Source organism: Schistocerca cancellata, chromosome 4 (assembly GCF_023864275.1).
Source record: "Schistocerca cancellata isolate TAMUIC-IGC-003103 chromosome 4, iqSchCanc2.1, whole genome shotgun sequence".
In the NCBI taxonomy this organism is placed as follows: domain Eukaryota; kingdom Metazoa; phylum Arthropoda; class Insecta; order Orthoptera; family Acrididae; genus Schistocerca; species Schistocerca cancellata.
Window position 1 is genome coordinate 732,092,535 of NC_064629.1, and position 12,159 is coordinate 732,104,693.

General features: G+C 37.8%; 1 protein-coding gene across 3 annotated transcripts in view; it reads left to right on the top strand.

The window, feature by feature from the left end:
- The window catches only part of LOC126183827 (uncharacterized), a 147,377-nt gene that overhangs the window by 92,324 nt on the left and 42,894 nt on the right, over positions 1-12,159 (top strand). For all 3 annotated transcript variants that reach the window (XM_049926084.1, XM_049926085.1, XM_049926083.1), the window contains exon 8: positions 8,719-8,761. In XM_049926084.1, coding sequence (XP_049782041.1) covers positions 8,719-8,761 — 43 coding nt within the window. The remainder of the gene's footprint in view (positions 1-8,718; positions 8,762-12,159) is intronic.

Here is a 12,159-nt window from a genome sequence, read left to right on the forward strand (position 1 = left end):
TTTGTGTTGATTCTGGCCATTGGCCTACGATTTTACGCTGAGTTTTTAATGTGTTCTCGGTGGTTGGCTTTTCCTTTTTATCTCTATGGTCGGCCAACCACTGTCACACTCTGTGTGATTTTAATTTGTTTCGTCTGATCTCTGTAGGGGTATTTCTTGTCCTGTGTCGTCTGACGTCTTCCCTGTTGTTCGTTTTTTATTCTCTTTGGGTGGTTTTACTTTTTTGGAAAAAGGGACCGATGACCGTCGCAGTCTGGTCCCTTTCATCCCCCCCAAACCAACCAACCAACCAACCCACTGTCTTGAAAGTGGTCATAGTGTACCAGTTTCATCCTCACACATGAGGATGTTCCACTCATGCGAAAAGGGTAGGTGTATAGATCTTTTGGAGTTTGAAATCATTGTCTTGAAAGCATTGTCTTGTAGGACACTACTTAATAAGCAGATGGCCATGAGAAACTCCCAAATTTGGGAACTGTTTAAAAATCATAGGAACTCTGCTACTGTGGGCCAATCCAAAGAGGCTGATCTGACAATAACAACCTAGTTATGATTACAATCCTTCTAGATAGCATACAAGTACAAAGTTTCTGGAGACAAATGTTATGTATTTTCCACATTGTTGCATGATGTAGTTAAAAGTTTATTAGTTTTAATACCAAACTGCGTAAATTGTAATGTATTTTTATGTGAAACTTATGAGAGGACATTTTGAAGCAGACTGACTTCTTGTCCTTTTGGTATACTGTTCCTGGTATGATAACTTACACCACCACTCTTGTCTGTTCCAAGTTCCTTCAACTGTACTTAGAATGTAAAACAGTTTTAATTTAAAAATTACTAGCTTAGGTATTTTGAACAAGATTTTCATATTTTTGAGCTATGTTCAATTGTAAAGTGTGCAGCAATAACCAATGTCACTGGTTAGTTAACACAATTACCACCATGTATAATTCTATAACATTAATCACTGTTTTTAGTTACAACCACCTAATCTGTTTATGTAGATAAGTTTTCAAAAGGTATAAATTAGTAAATAAAGTGATAAAACATATGAATTGTAAAAAAAGTTAATACATGTTGTCAATACATGTGAAGAGGGTGCTGAGGATTGATATGACGTACACTGAAGCAGCCTGTGTTTTAACTGTAAACAGTAGCAACAGTGTGAACTCAACCTTTGACATGAATAGTGCATTTGGGACTGTGTGCATATATAAGTTGTTTTAATGTTTTAACTTACATTTAGTGGTATTATTTTATAAAAGACTCTCATTTAAAGTGTATACAACTGTACATTTAATGAGGCATTCATGTTACGTTATTGTAACTGGTTCTTTACATGTCGTTTACCACTTGAGATGGCCACGCAGTGACCAAAATTTTGATGTGCAATAAACATTATTTGCAATTGATTAATGTACCCTTTATTACTTGAGATAAATGCAGTGGCTAGGCACAACTGCTTCCTCATGGAATCAGACATGAGAAAAAGAATATATTGCACATGTTGTTCCTAAATACATGTGTTTCAAGAAAAATTGACAATGTTTGAAGGGTGGAAGTGGGAAATGTTCTGAGTGCCAAAACTCACTTTTTTATTCAGATCCAAAAGGAACATATCTTTTGTTTTTCATAACTTATTTGTAATCCAAAAAACTGAAAAGGTATTCTGATAACACAGAATTATGTTGCACACCTCAACACTGTTTAATATTGACTTCTGTTTCTTATAAAACTGTATACTTGGGGGTTAAACTGTGCTATTGAAGAAATGGCCACATTGCCAACAGGTCTTCCTTTTCTGCAACTGATAAACATGACTAATCTTTCAGGTGAAGTGCATCAAGGCATACATCTGACATGGTCTTTCCTCTTTTGAATACACTTATGTTTTTTTCCATTCTTCTGTCTCGGAGTAAGAGTTTGTTATAGCTGTTTGAGAGGAACGAGTTTGAAGCACTTTGATCATATTGCATGTAGAGATCTTACACGCGGCTGCATCCCGAATAATGTTTCAGCACCATCTTTAAAATCAAAATATTCAGTTGTTTGCATTGTAATGATACGGAATGAGTTCTTAGCTGTAGCTTATGGAACTTGTGATGAATTGTAAATTTTATTTTATTGATCCTTTTGTCTACAAAGCAGCTTATGCACAAGACATTGGGCAAGTCTGTTTATAGTACAGGGTGTACATAAAGTCTGGGAACACTTTCAATTATTTATTACTCAAGAACCAAACATTGTACAGATATCATACATATGTCATTTTGAAGAGAAACCCTGCAAGCTTTATTCATGTATACCGCCACAGCTTAGTTTGGTAATATGCAGATAGTCAGTGCTAGTCGCAAACATGCCGAGTTCAGATGTGAGAGCACTTCGCCGAGAGCACTGTCACTATATATTCTTACTTGGACATGTTGCAGCAATGGCTGTTGCCTCAAATGCAATCAGACTCTCTGTTCATCTTGCAGCAGGATGGGGCTCCACCCCATTTTCATCGTGAAGTTCGTGGGTACCTATACACAGAGCTGCCGCATCGATGGATCGGCCGTGCTACAGAAGGGGACAGCTGTTTCATGAAATGGCCTCCCCAATCACCAGATCTCACTCTGTGCAACTTTTTACTGTGGGGAAACATTAAAGATCTGGTGTATGTACTGCCTCTGCCACGTGACGTAGCACAGGTCCAGGAGAAAATATGGGAAGCGACTGCCACAGTCGACGATACCATGCTGGGACTTGTATGGCAAGAATTCGATTACTGTATTGACGTCTGCTGGGTCACTCATGGTTTGCATACCAAATGTTTGTATAAAAAAAAAAAAAAAAAAAGAAAAAAAACACTTTAAGAGTTTCTCTTCAAAATGCAATATATATTATATCTGTACAATGTATAGTTCTTGTGCAATAAATAATTGAAAATGTTCCCGGACTTTATGTACACCTGTACACAGGTGACAATGATTTCTGTAAGTGCTTATTACCGTAATACACAATACACATTAAATATTTATATAGTACACTTCATAAATTGAAATATTCTTTAATGGAGTGAAAGCAGTTGTGTTTTGTCTTGCAAAGTGATCATGAGTAACGATGTTTTTTTTAAAAAAATCTGCAGAATTTAAAGGTTTCCATAATGTTTTTAGGTTCACATTTGTTCTAGGTTAATATTTGTGTGTGGATGCACACTGCTTGCCTATGATTGGTCAGAAAGGAACTGATCCATGTGTTGGACTAAGCTTTAATACCACATTCATCAAGCTTTGACAACAGATACTTGTGATACAGCATGTCAAAAACTTTTGATAAGTCAACAAATAGTCCTCTTGAGTCCTGTTTTTTCTCGATCAGGGTTAATATGCAGTTGATGCATTCGTATATGGCAGTTGTTGTTGATCACTTATTTCAGAATCCCAGTTATTCATTACACAGGATATTATTTTTATTTACAGATTTCATAACGTTGTCATACATAAGTTTGTCTCCTATTCTTGAAATTGTGATGTGTCTGTAGTTATTTACAATATCTCTCTCCTTTTTTTCTATACTGAAATAACCTTAGATGTTTTCAGTATGTGAGGGAAAGTGCCTGCTTGAAGTGAGCTGTCGCATAAATGTGGGAGTATTTCACGTAGATTTGGTGCTCTTTCTTTGAGATCGTAGCTTGGATACCATGAATGCCAGTAGAGGTAGAACTTTTCTAGTCTTTTTATTGCTTTTGCTACTTTCACCTTGAGAGACAGGGATTATGTACATTGATCTTCTACATACGCTTATTTTCTGAGTATTTTGGAATGTTTTCACAGTGTACATGTGATTCAGGTGAGGGATTTTTAAGGTTACACAAGTAGTCTCTTTTTGTAACGTGAAACCCTTATTCCCCTTGTGATCCAACTGTGTGTTCTAGAATTTTCCCTTATGGTTACAGTTTTCTGTGGAGATACAATTTGAAAGAAACGTGTTTGCGTATCAATGAAGGTGCTGACTTTTTCATTTATGTCATTATTTTAGTTAGTTTGTATCCATTTTTCTTTGTTTCATAAGCTGTTGAAGTAGCTTATGTTATCCTGACTATAACTTCTACATGCGAGTCTTAAGGGTGTGTTGTTGAAAGTACTTTTATTTTCAAGCTTGGTATTTGAGCAAGACGGTCACTAAAGCTTGCACTGAAAATTTTTATTGAAGTGTAAACTTTTCTTGACTAAGAACTTGTCTAGAGCAGTTTTAAGTGTGTATTACTTGGGTAGCAACCTTTACTTTAGCCCTTAAATTGTAGAATGCAACAAGGTTCAAAAGGGCCTCTTTGTTTTTTTATGCTGTCAAAGGAGGTTTATTTTTTTGAACATAATCAGTTCTTGTCTGAGTATATTTCATCCAGTGGTGTTCCATTGCCATTATCCCCTCTCTGTAGTGTTCCTCCCAAAGTGCTGCTACAGCCACAATGTCTTCTTGATTGGACAAAAAGTGCTGTTTAGTGAGGAATTTCTTCAGTTTTGAGAATAGATGGAAGCCTCAGGGAGCCAAATCTAGGGAGTAGGGAGGATGTTCCAGCACTTCATTGTGTGAATCCTTCAATTTCTCCATTGCCAAGACGCTTTTGTGGGTAGGTACTTTGTCCTGATGGAAAATGGCGTTTTTCTTCTTCAAACTTGGTCTCTCTTCACAGATTCTTGTGTCCAGTTTTATTAGAAGTTAAGAGTAGTAGTCTCCGGTTATGGTTTTACATTTTTCAAGGTCGCAAATTGAGAGAATTCCTTTCACATCTCAGGACATCGATGCCATGCTCTTTCTCACCGATGGTACCATCCTTGCTTTCTTTGTAGTTGAAGAACCAGCTTCTGTCCACTGCATAGCCTGTTGTTTGGATTCAGGTGTGTAGCAGTGAATGCATGTTTTATCTACTGTCATGTATTGCTGCAAAAAGTCACTTATGTTTCTCTTGAAACACACCAAGCAGTTTCCTGAAAGTGTCATGTGAATGTGTTTGTGTTCTGCAGTGAGCACATGTGGCACCAATCTTACACAAAGCTTTCTCATATTCAAGTCCTGGTGCAAGATGAGATCAACACATGCCTTTGATAATCCCTAGAGCATAAGCAATTTTGTCCATCTTTATACACTGACCTTCCAAAATGATATATTGCATTTTTCCAACAATTTCTCGTGTTCTTCCACTTTTGTATGTCCTTTGCGTGGAACATCTTGGATACTTTCACAACCATGTTTAAACTCGTCTGCCCATTTCTTGGCAATGTATAACACTAACGTATTTCACTCTATAACAGAACCCTTAGTCCTGTCACTGCAGTGAAACATGCTAACATTACCCTCTGAGAGGATTTAAAAGTTTGACCGCACATTTGTCTAATGGACAAGGGTATCAGACTATAAATTTGAAATTGGTGAAATAACAGAAAAACCAAAAGGGCTTTAATCTTGGGAGTTAATGAAAGTGGTAAAATTGTAAATAAAGGAGAAAATGAAGTCGCCAGCCCAATTAGGCACATTAATTTCAAAATGTATATTGGAGAAAATTGAATATTGGTTATTGAAGTTACTTTTGTTGAGATTTCCCTTTGAATAGCAAACAGGATACTAATTGACACAGGTCCAGAGCATTACTTAATCAAATACTGAAATGTAACTGCATGAAGTGCAGAACTAAATTTGGACATGAGGGGCTTCTTTCTTAACTGACATGAAAAACACGAATAAAGATGAATAATATCATAAATACACTGTTTAAGCTCCTCTAAATATGAGTTTTCCTTAGCAACAGTAATAGTTCAATTTTTTCCTAATAGGTGAAGAATATGGTGGTGACCCATAAACTAGTATAGTTTCACTAGGCAACACTCTTTGATTATTACAGAAGTAAAGACTAATTCAAAAATCTTATCATTCACTTCACATGGACTAATTCATAAATTACTTTGCAAGACAATAAAATACAACACTGGGCTTAATCAATTTCAAAAAAGGAACCATTCATGATAGAAACCAAAACCACACTAATTTTGAAAATTAGCATAATTTCGCTTCTAAGATTACTATTGTAAATCAGATCATTAAAGATTTGTATGTATTTGCCTTTTAATCACCTGTGAAGTAGGTATTCTAGACAATAATATTTACACAATCTTGCACTGTAATCCTACAAAACTATATTTTTAATACACTAAGCATGTTTTAGCAAAAGCCTATCCAACTTCACTTTTGTGGTTTTAGCTTTAGATTTTTTACTACTTCTTTTACTTTAGACAAAAATCACTTTTAAACACATGAATGCAAGAATAGTTCATTTAAATCAGGATACTCTGTCTTAGTAGCACTTAGGTGAAGACCCTGCAGAGATTCGTGATCAGGATTGAAAATATGGTTCAGGACACAGATTTAGGTTTTATATGGTTATCACTGAAACAACACAAATTAATTGGTCCATGCCCATATACATTACTTAACTGAATTATGAAGTTTGTGAAGCAGGTGGTGAAGATTGGTGGCAGGTGACATGACAGCTAACTGTGCCCATGACTCTAGATATAAAAATGCTCTATTAAATCTCTTCTTAGCGTCTGATTTTCAACATATTAGAACCATTTCATTATGCCGTGAATACCAAATAATAGCCAGATCCACATCTGAGGCAAATCCTTTATAATGCAGCTTCCAATTGCCTCTCTTAGCACCATCGAAGTGTACCGTGCTAACGCTAGCCACATACTGCGTGCCATTCACACAAAGGAACCGCTCAGTTTGACTGCCAAACCCACCTTTTACATCACGCCATGCCACTTCCATTGCAGAGGGACTTCCCTACAGCGTTTAAATGTTACAAATACAAGTGCTGTAAGTATGAACCAGCTTTTAACAAACATTTTCTTTATATAAACATATTCATATTATAATAATGTACCATTTCAACATATTCTTTTACTTTTTTCGTATATACATTACAAAACTAATTTTCTTGCCATAGATCAAGGAGTTTAAACAACACAGAATGCATACTTCATAAATTGCAGATAGACAGTTACATAATATAAACCAACTTCTAACCGATATAAGTGTTAAGTGAACATTGAAAGTAGAGACACACACCATAGACATTTGCAAGCTGCAAATGAATTTTGGTAGAACCTTGTTTGAGGATGAATTAAATCACTGCAGGATACTAGATTTTCTTTCCGTTTTCAGCACCAAATGCACCAAAACTGGTTCAAATGAATACCTACAATCAACTGCCACCTGGAATGATTTGCAATATAATGTGGCAGCTGCTGACACACGTACCAACGTAAGGGGGCAGGGGAGACTCATACAAATAGTGCTGTGATCACTGCACAAGGCTGAGAACTTTTCAGACAGCTCTCGTATTTAAGAAAAGTTCAAAATTTCCATATGGTGATTGGTAATTTGTAGCAGTAACCAAACTTTTTGTGGCTGTGATTCGGTAGTCCATTTCAAAATTTTTTCCAATTAAGTCAGGTAAGGTAGTACACTCCACACTTTCCCTTATGCAAACTGCTACCCCGCCTTGCTTACTTTTATTTCTGCAATAGTAGGAACACACTATGAATTTGTTTATTTTTGTGTGTTGATTTAATTCAAGGTTAAGCCAGTGCTCATAAATGCGGAATATCGAGATATCCTATAATTCACCTGTTAATAATAGATTAATTTTGTCAGTATTATTACGTGGGGACCTTACATTAGTGTGATAAACTTTTAGATCAGTTTTATTCATGACTAGGTAGTGGGGTGTCATATTTTAGTTTAAATTTGGATCACCAGTAGTGCTGCATTTTCTTTCGTCTTTTTTGTTCATTTTACTTCCCATACTGTTGCCAGTGGGATGTACATGAAGCTAATAGACAGTTTTATTCCTGAAAAGCTTTTTTTAATTATTCCATTGACATGATGGTACATGAACCTTTACCCTTCATAGTTAAAGTGCATTCCATGTTTCATATGTAGGTTGTAGTGCAGCTTACTTATATACTATACATAACTCTTAGTGTACTCTGAACACAGTTTCTTTATTTTAATGTTTGTTTACCATAGTTCTTTGTTCACACGTGAACTATAAATTACATTGTGCATATGAGGCACTGTAGCAACTACTGTATTTTAGGTTTATCCATTTCTAGAAAATTATGTGGAGTTCTTGTGCAAATCTGTGCTTCATTTTTGCTACATCATTGCAGCCTGTTATACAAGTGGTATTCATTTTCCAGTGTATTTTTGTCCGAAAGTGAGTATGTACTACATGTTTAGTTCCTGCTCCAGATTTTACTGCACTAGTCACTGATGTGTCTCATTTTGTTTCTTTGAACATGCTGGGTAGATTTGTCATGGCTGTCTGTTGATGAAAGAACATTACTCGTATTTCTTGACAATCCATGTTTGTTGTTGCACTGCTAGGCACAAAGAATATGCACCTATATTTCGTCCATGATTAACACTTGGAACAACTGAAGGGGCATGTAACAATTGAAGAACACAATAGAACTGAAAACAATTTTTTGAAAAAATGGCATGTAAAACATTTCCAGTTCCACTCTTTATTTGTATGACTAAGCTTGAAACTTGTTTTATCCAACTGGCATTAAATGTAAGTTACAGAAATTAAAATAAGTGTTACCCATTTGTATTTCTTAACCGAACTTACTTTTTTCTTTTCTTTTTTTTTTTTTTTTTTTGTAGTTTGGAGCTCCCTCACAGTTTCCATCATATCCAGGATACACAGGTAAGAGTAATATAACATCATGTTCTGTGATTACTATTCCTGTCAGACTTATTTTTACAGATTCAGTTGGTAAAAATGAAAAACAAAACTTTTTAAAAAATTAAGAAAGATCTCAGATTTGTAATGTAATATTTGTTAACACAAAGAAATCATTAAAATTCAGATCAAGTTACCAAGAAATCAAAGAACAGCCTATGTATGAACATAAGCTGGAACTATATGCCAGATGAAGACTCAAACCTGGAAATGTGACTTTTATGAGCAGTGCTTTTTGATATGAATCATCCAAGCATATCTCATTGACTGACTCAAAGCTTCAACTTGGAATGGACCTCTCCCTTTTCCCTAAAAATTCTACACAAGACCCACCATGATGCTGTGGGCGTGCACTAATGTGAGAGTAGCTATAGCAGATGGTTTTACTTTTCCCTTCAGAGTTGCAGTTGAAGTGAAATGATTGAACTGTTAGAAAAGTGTATATTCTATCAATTATGTTATGTATAACATTACAGTATATAACTGTATCAAAGCAGAATTCATTTGAGAAAATTTAAAATCACAAGGAGATATAATGTCTGCCCAGTACTTTTCTCCTGTAGGCCAAATTCCAGTTCTGCTGAAACAGAATGAAAAATATATTCCTAGCTTTTTGGAAATATTGGTTCCTTCCTCATAGAGGAAAGAGAGACAAGTTTGGGAAGGAGGTGCAGGTCCCTCAGGCCCCAATTTGGACAGGATCCACCTGTTGTGAGAATGAGAGCAGATACAGATGATGTGCTGGATGTCAAGGAAAGTAGAAGGTCAAACTTCGTAGACGGCTTCAGTCCAGAGATGGTAGGAGGACAGACTGAGAAGATGGACTGAGCAGAAGAGAAATGAGAAGTGGAATAAGAGGAAAGTGGAAGAAATGGGTATGGGGGAAAAAGAAGCAGAGGCGGTTGGGGGAAGAGGGATGTTAAGTTAATAAGGAAATATTACAAATTTACGCAGAATTACTTTATCCTCTCTCTGCAGCCTGACTAGGTTGATGTGAAGTGTCGGGTGTAGAGTGTAAGAAGGGAAGGGAAAGGCAGCAGGAGGCAAAGATATGAATGTGTAATTCAAATAGGCAGGGAAGCTACATTCCATGAAGTAGGTGGTGAGGCTGAGGTGGAAAAAGGAGGGTGTGTGGAGAATAGTTGAACAGAGGAGAGGGAGAGTGTGGAGAAAACAGTGTGGCTGAAAATTCACAAATAAGTGAATTTGATTAGAGTATAGTGCTTGGGGGGGGGGGGGCATTGGATTTCATCTGAGATGGAGAAGAGTGTGGGGCTGAGGCTAATGGAGATTGAGGCCAAGGAAGTTGTGGTCTGAAAAGATGTGCTCTCGTTCAGAAAGCATTGTACTTATTTATTTATTTATTTTTTGGGGGGGGGGGGGGGTAGGGGAGGGGAGAATTCGTGGCACATTCTGTGAAGCTGCATTGAAGTGTAGCATTTTGGCTCATGACCATTGGCCAGGATTATGTAGGGAAAGGAAAAGGGTATTATTTAGGTGGCCATCTGGTGGGTGGGGATGCTCATGTTAGGGTGTAAAGGAGTTACTGTAGAGAGGAGAATTAGAAATAGTATGTGGTTGGATAGACTAGAATGTGCTGGGTGGGTGCATAGTACAATGACTTCCTTACAATCTGTATTGCCTAGATCTCCTTACACACACACACACACACACACACACACACACACACACACACACACACACACACACACCGTCTTTATAATATGTCCATTGATCCTGCACACACTTTAATCTGAATCTCTGATATCCTCTGTCCATGTGCCTTGCTTCCCCACACCCCTACCCCCACCCCCACCCCCTAATATACAGTATTTCACTTCACTTCACCCCAATCCATCTATATTTTAAAGTTCACCCACAGTATCTCTCCACTGTTTGTGTCTCCCTCTTCTCTTCCACTCCAACTGAAACCTCTTCATTCATTGAGTACCCCCATGCAACATCTTGGGGCCAAATACTGGTGCCACATTCACAATTCCTTCCCCTGTTGCCTCTGTTGTCCCTGGCTGCAGTTTTTCCTTCTCTTCTTCTGTTGATGGTTCAAAGCCGCATCTGGCCACCCTGATTTAAGTTTTCTGTGATTTCCCTAAATCGCTTCAGGCAAATGCCAGGATGATTCCTTTGAAAGGGCACGGCCGACTTCCTTCCCCATCCTTCCCTAATCCAATGGGACCGATGGCCTCGCTGTTTGATCCCTCCCCCGAAATCAATAAACGAGTCTCTTCTACTCTCCTACACAGTCGTCGTCATCGCATCTGACAGTCCTGCCGTGTGTGTGTGTGTGTGTGTGTGTGTGTGGAGGGGGGGGGGGGGGGCAGGTTTGTATGCTTGTTTTTGTTACTCTATTAGTTTTGGAGAGTGATAAAAGAAAGAATTGTGATGATTCAATGCATTTCAAAATTGCTCAATAATTAGACAATTAAGTATAATAATAATAATAATAATAATAATAATAATAATAATAATAATATCAAGTGTTTAATGTTAGATAAAAAGAACCAAATGAAACACATGTAGAGTTGCACTGGTTCGAGACTTACATAGCCATAAGCGAGCTGGAGAGCTACAAATATTATCCATGTATATAGTGTATACATGGATAATATTTGCTGAAATTCATTGGTGGCAGTAAGTGTAGGCTATTTTTTCACTCAGTGCAGGAAAAAAACTTGAGTTACCGAGGTAGACACAAACCGAAGGGCAGCAAGAGAAATCCACAATAGAAGCAACTTGATACATCCATTTTTGTTTTTTGTTTCAGTATTTATTTACCTCTTATTGTTTTCTAATTAATGATGCTTTTTATATATATATATATATATATATATATATATATATATATATATATATATATATTCCTCGAAATGGAAAAAAGAACACATTGACACCGGTGTGTCAGACCCACCATACTTGCTCCGGACACTGCGAGAGGGCTGTACAAGCAATGATCACACGCACGGCACAGCGGACACACCAGGAACCGCGGTGTTGGCCGTCGAATGGCGCTAGCTGCGCAGCATTTGTGCACCGCCGCCGTCAGTGTCAGCCAGTTTGCCGTGGCATACGGAGCTCCATCGCAGTCTTTAACACTGGTAGCATGCCGCGACAGCGTGGACGTGAACCGTATGTGCAGTTGACGGACTTTGAGCGAGGGCGTATAGTGGGCATGCGGGAGGCCGGGTGGATGTACCGCCGAATTGCTCAACACGTGGGGCGTGAGGTCTCCACAGTACATCGATGTTGTCGCCAGTGGTCGGCGGAAGGTGCACGTGCCCGTCGACCTGGGACCGGACCACAGCGACGCACGGATGCACGCCAAGACCGTAGGATCCTACGCAGTG